We start from the raw sequence: 15,974 nt of genomic DNA, 5'->3' as shown, positions 1-15,974 counted from the left end.
AATTACCTGTTCTGAGTCTCATCCCCTTAGGACCCTAATAAAGGACAGTAATAAATCCTCCCCAGGTTGTGTGTATCAGCGTCCAGAAATTATCTGGAATTTGAAAATAAGCCCAAAAGGCGGACAGCACACCCCTGCAGTATTCCGCAGGGGCAAAAGCCATCTGAGCATCTTCCAGACTATAGGGATGCTCGTCATTCATCCCATGGGGCTGATGAGAGGCCTCAGACTAAATAAAGTGACAGGTTAACTTGTAAATTTTGTCCAGACGAGTTGTAAATAATTGTTGTCTGATGGAACAGATAACCCCAAAGATTTATGGCCTACTGGGCCTTAACCAGCTTTAAAAATCTAACTCTCTAATCTAGTTCTAACATTTCTTTGTTAAATTACCTAGCCTTTAAAATGCTCTTTCAACCATTCATAGCATCTCTTATTAATTAATGAGTTAAGGGAAATCTTTGATATTAATTTGTTTTACTTTTGCCTAAGGGTCATGATTTTTACCTTTTTGGAAACTATATTTTAATAGTTTTGAAGGTTCCATGGAGACGCTCCAGTGGACTCAGCTGTCAGAACGGAGTAAACCACACTGGGAGAGGTGAACCCAAGCCCTTCTCGGCCTTGGAGGGAATCCTAAGTGTGATAGAACTTTAAGTTTGCTGACTCTGTTTCCCCAGTTTTTTTTCTTTTTCTTTTTGTTGAATTTGTGTTTTGGTTTTTGCTGGCAGCAATTTTATGGACTGATTTTATGGACTGATTATTCTGTGATCTCTTTGGCCTACATGCTGGGAACCTAAGGTCTGTTGGTTGAAAAACAACAGAAAATCTGATTTACTAATCTTTTGTTGGTGGCGGTACTGTCTGTTTTTCTACATGTGACCTCCAATTAGTTAAGAATCTGGTACCCCGGGGGGGAGAGCAGCTCTTTGAGATCTGGACTGGTGAGCTGTTTCGTTTCTGTGTTGACTTTTGACCCATGTCTGGAGTTATAGAAACAAAGCCAGACTCCCTCTCCGTCTGTGTGTCTACATGCCTGCAGTTCAGAAGGGCTTTAACTCTTACTGTGCATGTGAAATAGTTCTCTACATCTGGAGGGTATCAATAACTTAACAGTCCTGTGCCTCTCCTGGGGGCTCTGCACTGATGGGTTTATAGAGACAAATAAGTGCTTACATAAGTCCAGTGTTTCCCAAAGTCACAGAAAATGAAGAATGCTTTGAATGTGCTAATTGTTTAAGTCCCTCTTAGAAGAAATTATTAGCTCAGAATATTTTCTTTTTTCTCAGAAAACTTTTAAGGAGCCAGGTTCACAGAATTAAGGTGAATCTTGGACAAATTAGATTAGTTTAAGAATTTTGGTTTACAAGACACAAATAACAGTTATCTGTTTGCTTTATATTAAATATAATATAAGGGTCAAGATGGAATGGCACAGGTAAACACCTCTCATCTCCTCACACAACTACATCAAAATTACAACTAAAATATAGAACAACCATTACTCAGAACTATCAGAAATCGACATGAATGGAAGTCTGACAATTATGGAATTAAAGAAGTCACATCCACCCGGACTGGTAGAAGGGGTGGAGATGTAGATCGGGCTGGTCCCACATTCACGTGTGGTGGATAAAAATTCAGGAGGGATATCCCAGGAGCAAGTAGTCCCAGACACTTGCAGGCCCCCCAGTGCAGGAAGATAAGCTCCAACAACTTCTGGCTGCAAAAACCAGCAGCAATTGAGTTGGTGGAAGAAATCTCTGCCTTTACTTTTGCCTAAGGGTCATGATTTTTACCTTTTTGGAAACTATATTTTAATAGTTTTGAAGGTTCCATGGAGACGCTCCAGTGGACTCAGCTGTCAGAACGGAGTAAACCACACTGGGAGAGGTGAACCCAAGCCCTTCTCGGCCTTGGAGGGAATCCTAAGTGTGATAAAACTTTAAGTTTGCTGACTCTGTTTCCCCAGTTTTTTTTCTGGGTGGAGTCCCAAGCAATTCCTCTTAAAGAACCCTCACATAGTCTCACCTACTCAAACTCACTCTTTCTGAGCTCCAGCACCAGGGTAGCAGCTTGAAAGGCACCAGTGGCATACAAGGAGAAACTGAAGTATCTGACATAAAGGCAAGAGCTGGGGGGCAGCTTTCTCCCAGAGAGAAATGTAGGCAGGGGCCCTTGTCCCTTTTCTGAACCTGCCTTTGTCCCCCAGAGCCACAAAGTCAGGAAGCTGGTGCTATATATAAGACTCTATCAATCTGGCTAACACTGTTTGCCCCACCCTGGAGATCCCCAGAGACTCAGTTGCACCCAACTATCAGGTCCACACAAACTGCTTTTCCATATCAATGGCTGGTCTTGGCTCATGCTTCACAACTTCCTAAATCCTCTCAAACAAGCAACAACCAGTCTTAGTGAGCCTCCAGTCCCCATAACTCTTGCTAAGTGGCCTCAGGCCTGGCATTAGCAGCAGCCAGCCTATATTCACAGCTTGCCTTTGCCTGGTAATCTCCAAGCCCAGCACAAGCAGCAGCCATCTCAGGTTGCTTTATAGCTCTGGCAGGGTGGCCCTGGGCAAACGCAGGTGGGGGCTTACCTTGTCCTGCACCACCCAAGAAACCCCAGAGCCTATGGACCCAGGGGACAATTATAGACCATGTCGGAGCACCACCATCCTAGCCCTGCACAGCTGATCCTCCACAGAGGGAAGAGATTGGTGGTCAGTGGTCACAACCAGTCCTTGCAACTGACTGGCCTGGCTAAATTCCTCCCATTGACCTGCCAACAACAATCAAGACTCAACTATAAGAGGAAGGTGTACTCAGCCACTTGAAAGGCACACCTCAAGTACCCAGCTTGGGTGATAAAGGAAGCTATGCCACTGGACCCTACAGGACACCTACCACATTAGGCCACACTACCAAGACAGAGTCATAGCCACTCTACCTAATACATAGAAACAAACACAGGGAGGCTGCCAAAATGAGGAGACAAAGAAACATGGCCCAAATGAAAGAACAGATCAGAACTCCAAAAAAAAAAAAAAGAGCTGAACAGAAGGGAGATAAGCAATCTATCAGATGCCAAGTTCAAAACACTGTTTATAAGGATGCTCAAGGAACTTATTGAGGACCTCAACAGCATAAACAAGATTTACTCAGAAATGAAGGATACCCTAATTGAAATAAAGAACAATTTACAGGGAAACAACAGTAGAGTGGATGAAGCCCAGAATCAAATCAATGATTTGCAACATAAGGAAGCAAAAACCAACCACACAGAACAAGGAGAAGAAAAAAGAATCCATAAAAAAGATGAAGGGCCCTGGCTGGTGTAGCTCAGTGGATTGAGCATGAGCTGGGAAACAAAGGATCACCAGTTCAATTCCCAATCAGGGCACATGCCTGGGTTACAGGCCAGGTCCCTGGTAGGAGCAGTGTAAAAGGCAACCACACATTGATATTTCTCTCCTTCTCTTTCTCTTCCCCTTCCCCTCTCTCTAAAAATAAATAAATAAATTCTTAAAAAAAAACAAGAATGCTGTAAGTGGCCTCTGGGACAACTTCAATGGGTTCAGCATTTGCATCATGGAGGTGCCAGAAGAAGAGAAAGAGCAAGAAACTGGAAATCTGTTTGAAAAATAATGAAAGAAAACTTCCCTAATTTGATGAAGGAAATACATACAAATCCAGGGAGCACAGAGTCCCAAACAAGATGTACTCAAAGTGTCCCACTCCAAGACACATCATAATTAAAAGGCTGAAGGTTAAAGATAAAGAGAGACTCATAAAAGCAGCAAAAGAAAAGCAGTTAGTTACTTATAAGGGAGTTCCCATAAGACTATCAGCTGATTCTCAAAAGACACTTTGCAGGCTAAAAGGATTGACAAGAAATATTCAAAGTCATGAAAAGCAGGGACCTACAGCCAAGATTGCTCTATTCAGCAAAGCTATCATTTAGAATCGAAGGGCAGGTATAGAGCTTCCCAGACGAGAAAAAAACTAAAGGAGTTCATCACCACCAAGCCAATATTATATGAAATGTTAAAGGGACTTATCTAACAAAAAGAAGTTCAAAACTATGAACTATATAATGATAATAAATACATATTTTTCAACAATTATATCTAAAAACCAAACTAAGCAAAGAAGAACAGAGACAGAATTATGGATACAGAGAGCATTTTGGTGGTTGCCAGATGGGAGGGGCTTATGAGGGTATGAGTGAAAGGTGAGGGGATTAAGGAGTACAAATAGGTAGTTACAGAATAGCCACGGGGATGTAAAGTACAGAGTAGGAAATGGAGTAGTCAAAGAACTTACATGCATGACCCACGGACATGAACAACGGCATGGGGATTGCTGGAGGGAGTGGGGGGTGCTGGATGGAGGGGGGCAAAGGGGGAAAACTCAGGACAACTGTAATAGCATGATCAACAGAATATAATTTTTTTAAAAGTAAAACATAGGTTTACATTTTATTTTTATAACATCTGGATTTGTTTTTTGTGAAGAAACTAGTTAATTTGAATGTCCTACATTCTTATTTTGTCTTATTGGCCAAATATGCCAACATTATCTGTATATAATGTTTAAGATTGTAAAAAGTTAAATCTGTATTCAACTAAATTGATTCATTATTCTAACAAATTTTATACTAACAGTTCTTATATTTTGTAGTATGTCACTTTAAACACAATTTTGAAGGTCTTCAGTAACTTGGAAAACCTGAATTAATATTAAGTTAACTAAGAAAAATATAACACTGAAATTTTAAATGCTAAGCATAATTTTGAGTTTATATCTTTTTGCTTCTTGCATCTACATGCTGGACAGCAGCTATATCTTTGGGTCATGTTACTGAGTAAATTCATTTGGGGCACTTTCAATAACTGCATGGGAAAGCCGAACCAAGTAGGTATCTGTACATTCACGGTCATAGCAACAACAGCAGTCACAACAGCTAAAAGATGGAAGCAGCTCAAACAGATGAAATGGGGTAGATACGCACAATGAAATATCATTCAGCCTTTAAAAAGGAAGGAAACTCTGACATACGCTCCCACATGGACAAACCTTGAGGACATCATGCTGAGTGAAATGAGCCGGCCACAAAAAGACTAGTGCTGTCCTGGATGATCCCACTTACCCGAGGGACCCGCAGTCATCAAATCACAGAGACAGAAGGTAGCATCGGGGAGGTAGGAGGACGGGAGTCGTTGTTTAATGGGTGTAGAGATTCAGCTGGGGACGATGAAGAGGTTCTGGATGGGATGGTGGTGGTGATTGCACAACAATGTGAATTATTTAATGTCACTACACATAAGAGTGGTTAAAGTGGTAAGTTTTATGTTAGGTATTTTTCACCACAATTTTTTTAAAATTATAAAGGATATGTACAACTCTAGAAAGTCATGTTACGGTGTACTTGTGAGCTTTGCTTGTCTACTGAAATGCTTATATAAGATAGACAGTTCTCAGTTACTTACCCCATAGTGCATTCTGAGAAATGGAGGTTAATCACTTTGGTTAAAAGTTATAGTCACCACAGGTGTTTGAGATACTAGGAATAGTGACAGAGAAATCCAGTGTGTTGGCAAGGAAAATGGGCTGTTTTTTGCTTTCCAAGGGACAAAGGAAGTGGTTTTGTCTTAAAGTCTTTGGTTGTTTCAGAACATGAAAAAATATAAAAGGCAAAACCTGAGTGGGTATAGAGAGTTGTAAAGGGTTTGCTGAAAGGAAATCTTATTTGCCTTGATTTATGATACCTGAGTCTGAAAATAAGGTATGAAATATGTTGACATTTTGCCAAATTTGCCTCAGTTTTGATGGGTTTAAAATTAAATTGAAAACAAAACTTGTGAAATTTTGACTGTCCTGTGTTATATTAATGCAGAACTAAATTAAAGTTGGGCTCCATCTTTATTAAAGTGATAAATTGGTTTTAGAGATCTTAACAAGGGTCAAAAAGAGGTTACCATTTATCTTCCGTGTAAGTTGCCCAGAAAGCCGATCCCATTTCTCAACAGAATAAATCTCTCTATGTTTTGGCTTTCTCATTTTCTAATTTTTCCAAAAGAAAAAAACTCCAAGGTACCTCTCTTATGGAAGAGTTAAATACCCTTGCAATTGTGTAACTCTTATGTTCACTTCAAAATATTGCATTTTATTGTCATTTTGATTAAATAGGTAACCAAGTACTGTATCTCAGGCTCCCATAATCCTGTCTTAATCATCGCCAAATTTCTCTAATAGCTCTTTTGATATTGCCTTTCCAATGTCAGGTAGTAAATTTAGGGGAAAAAACCCTTCGGGATATCTTTCTCTATACTCATTAAATACTTCACTACTATTATAAGAGCATCACGGGCAAGAAATAACAAGTGTTGGTGAGGACGTACAGAGAAGGGAACCCCCATGCCCTTGTGGTGGGAGTACGAATTGGTGCAGCCACTATGGAAAACGGTATACAGGGTATACCATTGGTTTTGAGGAACGGTACACAGGTTCCTCAAAACCATTAAAAGTAAAACTACTGTATGATCCAGCAATTTCACATCTGGGTATTTATCTAAAAAAACAAAAACACTAATGTGAAAAAATATATGCCCTCGCTGTTCATCGCAGTATTATGTACAACAGCCAAGATGCAAAAACCACCTAAATGTCCATCAATGGAGGATGGATAAAGATGTGGTATATACATATATTTAAAAATATATTTTTAAGTTCACTGAGATTAGTTCATACAATTGTGTTTAACACCTGCTTCAACAAGTCGATCATTATCAATAAAGAAAAATAGTGCGATATTTGTTACATGTAGAAGAAAATAAAAACTGAGGCTTTAACCTAAAACAGGATCTGTTATTAAATATAGCTTGGATGCAAAAAAAGAAGAGTATCATAGGAAGAACTGTCAAGTCAGAAGAGATGCTCAGCCTTTCCTGGGCTAGGTTTACGTAGGTAAAATGCTGTTAATAGAACCATTTCAGAAGTTGCATGCTTGATGGGATGGCCATGGAGGTTTCCCAGTGTCTTTGCTGTCCACAATGTGCCCTTATCTCCGGGGGAAACACTGGCCAAACCCTTGTGAAATAGTTACGTGCGGTACCCCCGGGGAGAACTTGACTCTCTTCCACTCTGATCTTATTAGTTACTGTCACTAATAACCACAGCCTTTCAACCTCATTGCTAAATAAGTTCCTGCTTTGCCTGAAGGCTCCGGTAAAAGCTGCAGGCCACGGTTCGTGTCTTCTACCAAGGACAGACTCAAGGCTGGTGGAAAAGAACCGCACCAGGTTCCCGGAACTACTGGTGCTTCCCTCGGGACAGGAGGCCGAGCTGACATTAATCACCCCTCAGACTGAGCTGGTGGGCTGACAATTTCCGGGACTCTTTTGATTCCGGAAGCAGCCAACTCACCCAAGATCCAGCAGAACAAGAATTAATTCCATGGAACTGAATGAACGGCTCAGGGAAACCTAGCTGCGGTTCTGCATTGGGAATATAATTGGTATTATTTTTGTTGTTTTGTTTTTGTGGATCTATGAGAAAGTTCTTTCTCTGTCTTCTTGAGCTGTCTCTAACCTTCAGTTTAGTAGATTACAGCTTGGGTAAACTGAAATTAAACATATTAAATGGTATCTGAATCTCGCTGACCCTGTCCTGATTTGGAAACCAATACTTTTACCAAGTCTCCTTACTTTCCATGGCAGAGTAGTCATTGACACAGGTTCAGTAAGAATCTGTCCTCCTTTCTGCTGAGATACAGTTAGACGAATCAATTGTGTGACTGCAGTGTCATATTGGAGAATGATTCTCTTTCAATCAGGTATGACAAGTCCTCTGTAAGGGACACGGAGACAACACCAGCAAAACCTTCCTGGGAGCCAGATGACAAGGACAGCCACTTCTGGACAGAGGAGTGACCTTAGAAAAGGGGAACCTGAAGAAGAAAGGAAGTCCCTCGCATTTATAGGGGCTGCAGGTAAAAGCTGGTGGGAAGAGAGTCTTGGGTTGGTTTCCCAGCCTTGGGATAGATGTAGGGTGGCCAGCTTTAGCACTGAAAACCCCACATGCCAGAAGCCCTTCCAGCCCCAGGCAGACGAGACAGATGGTCACTCCAGACAGCAGAGTAAATAACAGAGATTTTTAAAGTCTGAAACTTGGAAATAAGGTAGACAGCATGTCCTTTCAAGCACTGTATAGACTAGAAAAATGCACTTAGTTCATCTCATTGTTTACCTTAAAGTAAAATCCCAGACTTACTGAAGTTACTTGTTAACTTGCAGATTTTTGTCCTGGAGAGATGAAAATTATTTTTTCCTAGCAGAACAGATAACCGCAAAGATTTATGGCATGTTGGATATGAGTCATTTTTAAAATTGAACTAAGCCATCTTATCATAACACTCTTCTGTCAAATTGCCTATAAAAATCCTAGTTTCTCAAACGTTTTCTTTCTTTCTTTTTCTCTTTATTTATTTCTTCTTATTTAATCCTCACCCAGTGACATTTTTTTCATTGCTTTTATAGAGAGAGAAAGGGGGAGAGGGGGAGAGAGAGAGAGAAACATCAACGTGAAAGAGAACATCGAATGGCTGCCTTCTTATATGTGCCCCAACTGGGGTCAAACCTCCAACTCTGTATGTGCCCTGACTGAGAATCGAACCCACAATGTTTTGGTGTACAGGATGATGCTCCAACCAACTGAGCCACACCAGCCAGGGCTAAAATGTTCTTTAAACTCATCATGACATCTTACTGGTTCCCTCATTAATTAATAACAGTAATAGTTAGGTAAGACCTTTGATAAGTGCTGATTTTATATTTACTTGAAACTTTTTTTAACTCTTTTGAAAGTTATATTTTAATATCAACCATTCATACCTTGTTGTGGCCCTGAGGCTGGATTATAGGAAAGGTCAGTTTTGTGGGGAGAAGGACAAAACCTGGAGCATGAAGCAGTATCAGAAGGAGACAGCAGGCCCAGTGGGACTCTAGCAACCCACATAAGGCCCTTTGCAGAGAACAAGGAAAAACCAAAGAAAAATCAGGCAGTCTGATCTAGGCCACAGCCTAAGGCTCCTTACTGGAACACACAAGATGGCTGATCTTGTGTTTCATTCAAGCTTACAGTCATCAACATGGTTGTTTTCCAGACCTGACTGCTTCCCAAGGTAAACTTCCCTGTTCAGTGGGCCTAAATTTATATCTCTGCAAGTTACTTCTTTGGCTTAAAGTCTTTTCCATTGTTAAAATGTAAATGTTTGTTCCCTGGCCAGCGTGACTCAGTTGGTTGGAGCAGCATCCTATACACTGAAAGGTCATGGGTTCAATACCTGGTCAGGGCACATACCTAGGTTGGGAGTTCAATCCCCAGTCAGAGCATGTATGGGTGGCAACTGATCAATGTTGCCCTCTCACATTACTATTTCTCTCTCTCTCTCTCCCTTCCCCTCTCTCTCAAATCTATCTATCTAGTTTTAAAGATTTTATTTATTTATTCATAAAGAGAGGGAAAGAGAGGGAGAAAGAGTGAGAGAGAAACTTCAGTGTGTGGTTGCCACTCACGCGCCCCCAAATGGGGACTCGGCCTGTAACCCAGGCAAATGCCCCGACTGGGAATTGAATCAGCGGCCCTTTGGTTCGCACACCAGTGCTCAATCCACTGAGCCACACCAGCCAGGGCAATATATGTATATATTTATATTTATATTTAATATATAGAAATATATTTTATATATTTATTTATCTTTATTTTTATGTAAATGTTTCTGAAAGAAGGTAACACATGAAGCTTTATCAGCCATTTACACATTAGTATAAACAAATTCCTAGTCTTTTTTTGAGATCAAATTTAGATGAGAGAAGGGGGACAGAGTAGGCAAGCCCTGTGTTCCCAGGATGGCAAGTCTTGAAAAGGGATTCAGGGGATGGGACATGGTCCTCGACTCACCTCCAGGTCCTTGCGGGTGACAAAGCCCCTTTCCTTGGCACCACAGGCCTGGAAGAAGCTCTGCAGTTCTGCAGCTGCTTGCGAGGACCAGGATTCTCGCTCTGGAGCCACAGGGGCATCCTGGCCATCAGCGGGCTCTCGAATCTGCCGCCGGCGGCTAGAGCCCAGTTTTCGGCCTTTTCGGGTCACCCTCTGTCCAGGCTCCATGCTGCTTTGACCTGGAGACCAAGAATAGTGAGGGACACTGGGCTGCAGCACAGTCACTGCCTGCTGAAATTCCTCCCGTGGCTCCCCATTACCCCTGGAGAAAACCCGCCTGGGGTGATGCAGCCCTGCCTGACTGGACCCCGCTGGCCTCTCTGACCTCATGGCTTCCAGCACACCCCGCCCAGGGCCTTCAGCCTTTCTGTTTCCTCTGCCTGGAATACTCTTCCCTGAGCTATTTACGTGCCCTCATCTTCTTCAGATCTCACATCAACTGTCCAGCCTTCTCTGGCTGCTATATAAAAGAACCCCCAGTGCAGGGTAGGTTCTGTTTAGGGCTTGGGGGTGGCTGCAGAGGGCCATCCAGAGTCTCACTGTCTGAAGACGGGGAGCCCCTTGTAAGCCGCCTCTCCCGCTGCTCCTCCAGACCATTTCCTCACACCTCACCTTCTGCGAGAGAATCCCTCCAAAGTCACCTCCTCCTTCTCTGTTTCACTTCACCTCCAGCTTTTTTTCCTCCTCAACTCCACTTCTCTACTCTTTCCACACACCCACAAGGGTCAGGAGCTCCCCCGAGGGTGGCCTTGCCGGATGTGCCCTCCTTCCCTCCCCCACCCCACCCCTGGCAGCCACAGCAGACTTCTCAACCACGTCCCACTCCTAGGAGGTCGGTTCCTCCCTCCCTTGCTCCCTTTGCCCCAACCTCCCAACTTTCTTATCCTCTCACCTAGCTGGCGCCTCTTCCTCCCTCAGCTGAGAGTCTGCCTCCTCCAAGAAGCCTTCTACCCTCAACTTCAAGTAGGGTTCAGCACCCCCTTGTCTGTGGCTCCATGATGCCCTGGGCTCCCCTATGGATGTCACTGTGCACCTTGGTTCACATTGTTTCAGCTCCTTGGCACATAGTAGGTACTCAAGTAAGGGTTGTCCAATTCATGAACTAGAGTTCTTCCATCTGTCACTGAAGGTCTTAGGTCAGCCGGTCAATTAACAAGGATTTTGATGGCTAAGGCTTTGTCCAGGTGAGGCCCCAGGGTAGGAGAAAGGGAGGCTGGAGTTTGGAAGGGGCATCCGGGGACCTGCCCTGGAGGGACAAAGTCTGGGGTACACAGAACTGTATGGGCTGGGAGAAGCTTCATATGCACAGGGTCAGGCAGCTTCCTGTGGGCCATGGGACTTGAGTCAAGCTCTAAAGGAGGCAGATAGGGTTTAGAAGCCGTGGACAGCATGTGCAAAGGAACGGAGGCAACAGAACAAGACACCCCTCTGGGCTTTCCCTGTTGGGACCCAAGGTGACAGACTGGCTGAGCGGAAGGGTCAGGGAGCTCTGCCTCAAGGATGATGAGTTCATTCCAGGGTCCTAGAGCCACTGGTCCAGTCTCGCCTTGGGCAAATTCCCTCACACAGAAGGCATAGATCTTGAAAGAAGCAATTCCTCCCCCTGGCAAGACCCCCAAGGTTGAAAGTGAAGTAGTCTCTGTCTCTCCCTGTTTTGTCTCTCCATCCGTCTATCTCTTTGCCTGTCCCTCTTGGGGCCTTCAAAGTCTGTTGCCGTGCCACTTCCTGCTTCCCAATCACAGATGTCAACCAGCAGCGGTGAGCTGGAGCCAGGCTTCCTGCTTCCCAATCACAGATGTCAACCAGCAGCGGTGCGCTGGAGCCAGGCTCCGGAGCGAGCGTTAGAGCCAGTCATGCTCCTCCCTTCCTCACCCAGTGGCTCCACTGGGACACTGTGGGAGTATACACTCCATGCAAAATGGCAAAGGGGACAAATCAGGGCTTTTTCCTCCCACAGAGCAGTTACGAGCACACCTCTTCTGAGAAGACTCCTTTCTGCCCAGTGTCTCCCAAGGTCTGGCATGCATTTGCCTGACGAGCATTCACTGAGTGCCTGCTGAATGTCGGCAGAGTGGCAAGCAGGCATGCAGGCGCTTCCCTTAGGAACAGGTGCCCTTGCCCCCACGGCAGTTTATCCCCGACTCTGGGCCAGTAGACGTGGAAAAGGAGGCCCAAGAACGGAGGTGACATCTACTCACAGTGCTTTGAAGTCAGATTCTGCCTCTCTCAGTCCTGCCACTTGCTAACTGTGTGACCTTGGACAAGTCACTTAACTTCCTTGTGCCTCAGTTTCCTCACTGGAACATGAAAATAGTAGTATTTACCACACAGGGGTGACAAAATTAAAGTTGAATTGCCACCCCCCATTCTGGCTTTACTTCCTCTTAGCACTTGTTGCCTTACCAGAATGGTCTTTCACTCCATTATTTTGTAAAATTTCCATCTCCTCTCACTGAAATACAATGTATTGTATTGTAGTTGGGAGTTGACTCTTGCTCATTGCTGCAACCCAGATCCCTAGAACAGCGCCTCACGTACAGTCTGCACTCCACAAACACTGGCTGAATCTATAATCCATGGAAAGCACTCACAGCTGTGCCCAGCATACAGTGATGGCTGGTAAAGGTGGCAATGACAATGGTGGTGACAACATGGGTGAGGGTGACATTCCATTTGAGCCTCATAAAAGCCAGATACTGAACAGATATGATTTATCCCTACTTGACAGATGAGGAAACTGAGGGAGGGAAGCTCCCAGCCTCAAAGACGTGAGCAGCAGAATGTGTTGGTCATGGGATGGATTTCACCCAAGACCCCTTCCTGCAGAGGCAACTCCTCGGTGGCAGAAGGCCTGTCTGTGGCTCACAGACGCACACCACAGCAGGCATGGGTGGGACAGGGCTTCGCGGAGCAGGGCAGGGGGGCAGGCTTTACTGGGGGTTGTGAGACTTGGAAAATTAAGTCTCACATGCACTTCCGTTGATGGAGATAACACACACTCGAGGCAGCAAGATAAGATTCCCATTACGGAAGCTTCTCAAACTGGTAAGTTGGGGGAAGAGTCCACTGTGAGGCGGGTGCCACAGTGCTGCGTTTGTCAGGCTCCATAAGGAGATTAGAATCCTGAAATACATTCCCTGTGGCCACATTCCAGGACACAGGACATTCTTAATGTCTCTTCTGGGAAGGAGCTCGGCTGCACCTCCACAGCCCCTTTCCAGGAGGCATTTACAGAAAAGACGCACCCAGCCCCCACTCTGCCACAGTCCCCAACGTCAGCCCTCCGAGCCAGTCCACCTTCTTTCCCTGGAGGCCACTCAGTGGCCTCCACTTGTCTGTCAGGAAGCCTGGGACAGAAAGGCCACAGGTGCCCGACAGCCAGCACTGCCTCAGAGCTCCTGTCACCTTCAGTCAGAGCCAGTGTTCACCCCCTCACAGCCTTACCGCTCCCTGTCCCACCCATGCCTGCTCCGGTGGGCATCTGTGACCCGCTTACAGGCATGGCCATTCAGACACAGTGGGGACATCCTTCAGTCAGTCCTTGCACGGGTGTACATGCATGCGCACACACACACACACTCCCCCCTCAGCCAGCTTCCACTCAGTCAGCCGTCACCCGCAGCTCCCTCATGGTAACGACCACCCTCACAGCTCATGTACAAACGTCCCTGCCACTCGTGTGTTCACTCAGAGCAACATACCTTAGGGTCAGACAGCAGGGGCACCCTCCTTCAGCACCCCCACCCCACCACATCCCCCTTCCTAGGTCACTGCTACTTCGCACCTGCACCAGTCACAGTCCCCTCATAACACATACACACACCCCAGCACAACTCCTTCTCCTCACATTCCTTGCCCAAGAAGTCGCACAAAGGTTGAAGCCAAACGAGAGCAAACGAATCCCGCTCCCAGGCACCCATAGGAATCAGCTCCCTGCTGTGGGATTCCTCAGGGGAGCGGTCACCTTGGGCTTTCAGTCAGGAAGTGGAGAGCTGTGTAAGGACAGGGTGGGGACAGTGGCAGGGGACCTCACAGCGTCTGTGGGTGCCATGGGGCCTCCCCAGTCCCACCCTTCTCTCACCGAAGGGGCGAGGGACTGGGTCGGCTCTCAACCCACTTACTCCAATAACTGCTCGCAATAGCGATAGTCACACAACCCAAACTGTCCAAGTTGAGGGGTTTGAGGGCCCCCCCTCCCGCCTTGTTTCGGCTCACTCACCTCTACCCTCACTAACCTGATAGACAAAGGAGGCTCTGAGCAGCCAGGTGACTTGCCCAAGGTCACGTGACCATTTAAGGGCAGGTAATGTGCCCGAGTCTCCTACTCCAGTGCCCTCCATTAGACCACGCAGAGAGTCCCAAATTCACAAGAAAAGAGAACTTGGCCCTTTGCACCCTTGTCATAGGAGCTGCATGGGGGCCACTGCTGCCTCCCCCATCCTCATCTCTCCAAAGAAAGCAAGCATTGCAACCCAGGGGAGCTCCCACCTCTCACAGACTCCAGCCGTGCATGCAGCCCGTTCTCCTGGAGCTGCCCGTTCAGAAGCCCACTAGCTCTGGAACTGTTAACAGTCTTGTCTCTTGCTTAATCATTCTTCCGTTTCCCAGCAAGCCAATCTTCTGTGTTAATTTCTAAGACTTCCTGTAGAAGTGGCCACTGCTTATCCTTTCACAATTTTGTATGGTTTTCCCGAGGCCCCCTTGCTGTAGAATCCTGGAACTGGAGAATGCTGCAGCTGGGAGGGAAGTCCTTCTAAGCAGAAGCTCCAAAGGGTGAGGTCGACTGCCCAAGGTCATCCGGCCCTCAATGGCGAAGCCAGAAATTGGACCCTACTCTCTGGTTGCCATGGTGACACCATACCTTATCCCAGCCAGGGAGTTGATAGGCACAGTTATGGCTAACGCTGGCTGTAAAACTGCACACCATGCCTTACCTCAGGTGTTCACTCTCAGGCAGTGTCCTGAAACATCAGGGAAGGCTTACATCTAAATCATCTTTTAAAGAATAGTCTAACCTAACACCAAAATACATTGTAGAGCCACAACTATCAGAACAGTGTGGTACTGAGGCATGAATATAAATGGATGAGTCAATGGGACAAAATAAAGAATAGACAGGAATAAACTTAAATATATACATGGGAATTTAGTGTATAATAAAGGTGGTATTTCAAATCAGTGAAAAAGATGGTTCACTCAATAAACCATTGGGAGAATGGGTTACGTATTTGCAAAAAAAAATTGGACCTTTTAACTCTAAAATAATTTCATATGGGTCAAAAATGTAAGCATTAAAAAGTTATACAATTAGCCCTGGCTAGTGTGGCTCAGTGGATGGAGTGCCAGCCTGCAAACCAAAGGGTTGACGGTTTGATTCCCAGTCAGGGCACATGCCTGGGTAGCAGGCCAGGTCCCCAGTTGGGGGCGTGGGAGAAGCAACTTCACACTGATGTTTCTCTGCTTCTCTTTCTCTTTCCCCTCTCCCTAAAAATAAATAAATGAATTTTTTAAATTATACAATTAAATTGTTTGGAATTTACTTCAAAATAATTGAGGGGTGGAGGAATGAGTGGGGCATAGGTGAAATAATACTGGCCTGGCCCAGTTCTGACTACTGTTGAAGTTGGTGGGGAACCACTGGCTCATTCTATTCTCTCTACTTTTGTTGTGTTTAAACAGATGCCGTAAGGAATCATGGGGTAATTTCTAAATAATCTTGGAGCAGGCATATCCTTTCTGGACATATCACAAAGCATTAGAAGCCATAAAAGAAAAGATTAAGACATTTAACTATATGCAAATTTTTTAAATAAAAAATATAAAGCAACTGAATAACAAAAAAGTCACTGTTAACAAATCAAAAGACAAAGAAACTGCAAAGAAAATTCTTGTCATAGAAAATAGGAATTCATATCACAAGTTCCTGCAGATCAGTGAAAAACCAGTAATGCATCATGAAAAATTGGCATCATATAT

The 15,974-nt window shown here is 44.9% G+C and overlaps 1 protein-coding gene across 1 annotated transcript in view; it reads right to left on the bottom strand.

The window, feature by feature from the left end:
- Positions 1 to 14,523, bottom strand: part of RAB44 (RAB44, member RAS oncogene family) — a 32,706-nt gene extending 18,183 nt beyond the window's left edge. The window contains exons 1-2 of the mRNA XM_045843590.1: positions 14,487 to 14,523; positions 9,960 to 10,177 (exon numbers count right to left, since the gene is read on the bottom strand). Of these exons, the coding sequence (XP_045699546.1) occupies positions 9,960 to 10,166 (207 nt within the window). The 5' untranslated portion in view covers positions 10,167 to 10,177; positions 14,487 to 14,523. The remainder of the gene's footprint in view (positions 1 to 9,959; positions 10,178 to 14,486) is intronic.
- Positions 14,524 to 15,974: the final 1,451 nt, after the last annotated feature.

Source organism: Phyllostomus hastatus, unplaced genomic scaffold, assembly GCF_019186645.2.
Source record: "Phyllostomus hastatus isolate PE091 unplaced genomic scaffold, TTU_PhHast_1.1 phas_contig_40, whole genome shotgun sequence".
NCBI classification, from domain to species: Eukaryota; Metazoa; Chordata; class Mammalia; order Chiroptera; family Phyllostomidae; genus Phyllostomus; species Phyllostomus hastatus.
The sequence above is the reverse complement of the archived record's forward strand: the minus strand, read 5'-3'. Positions and strand labels throughout refer to the sequence as shown.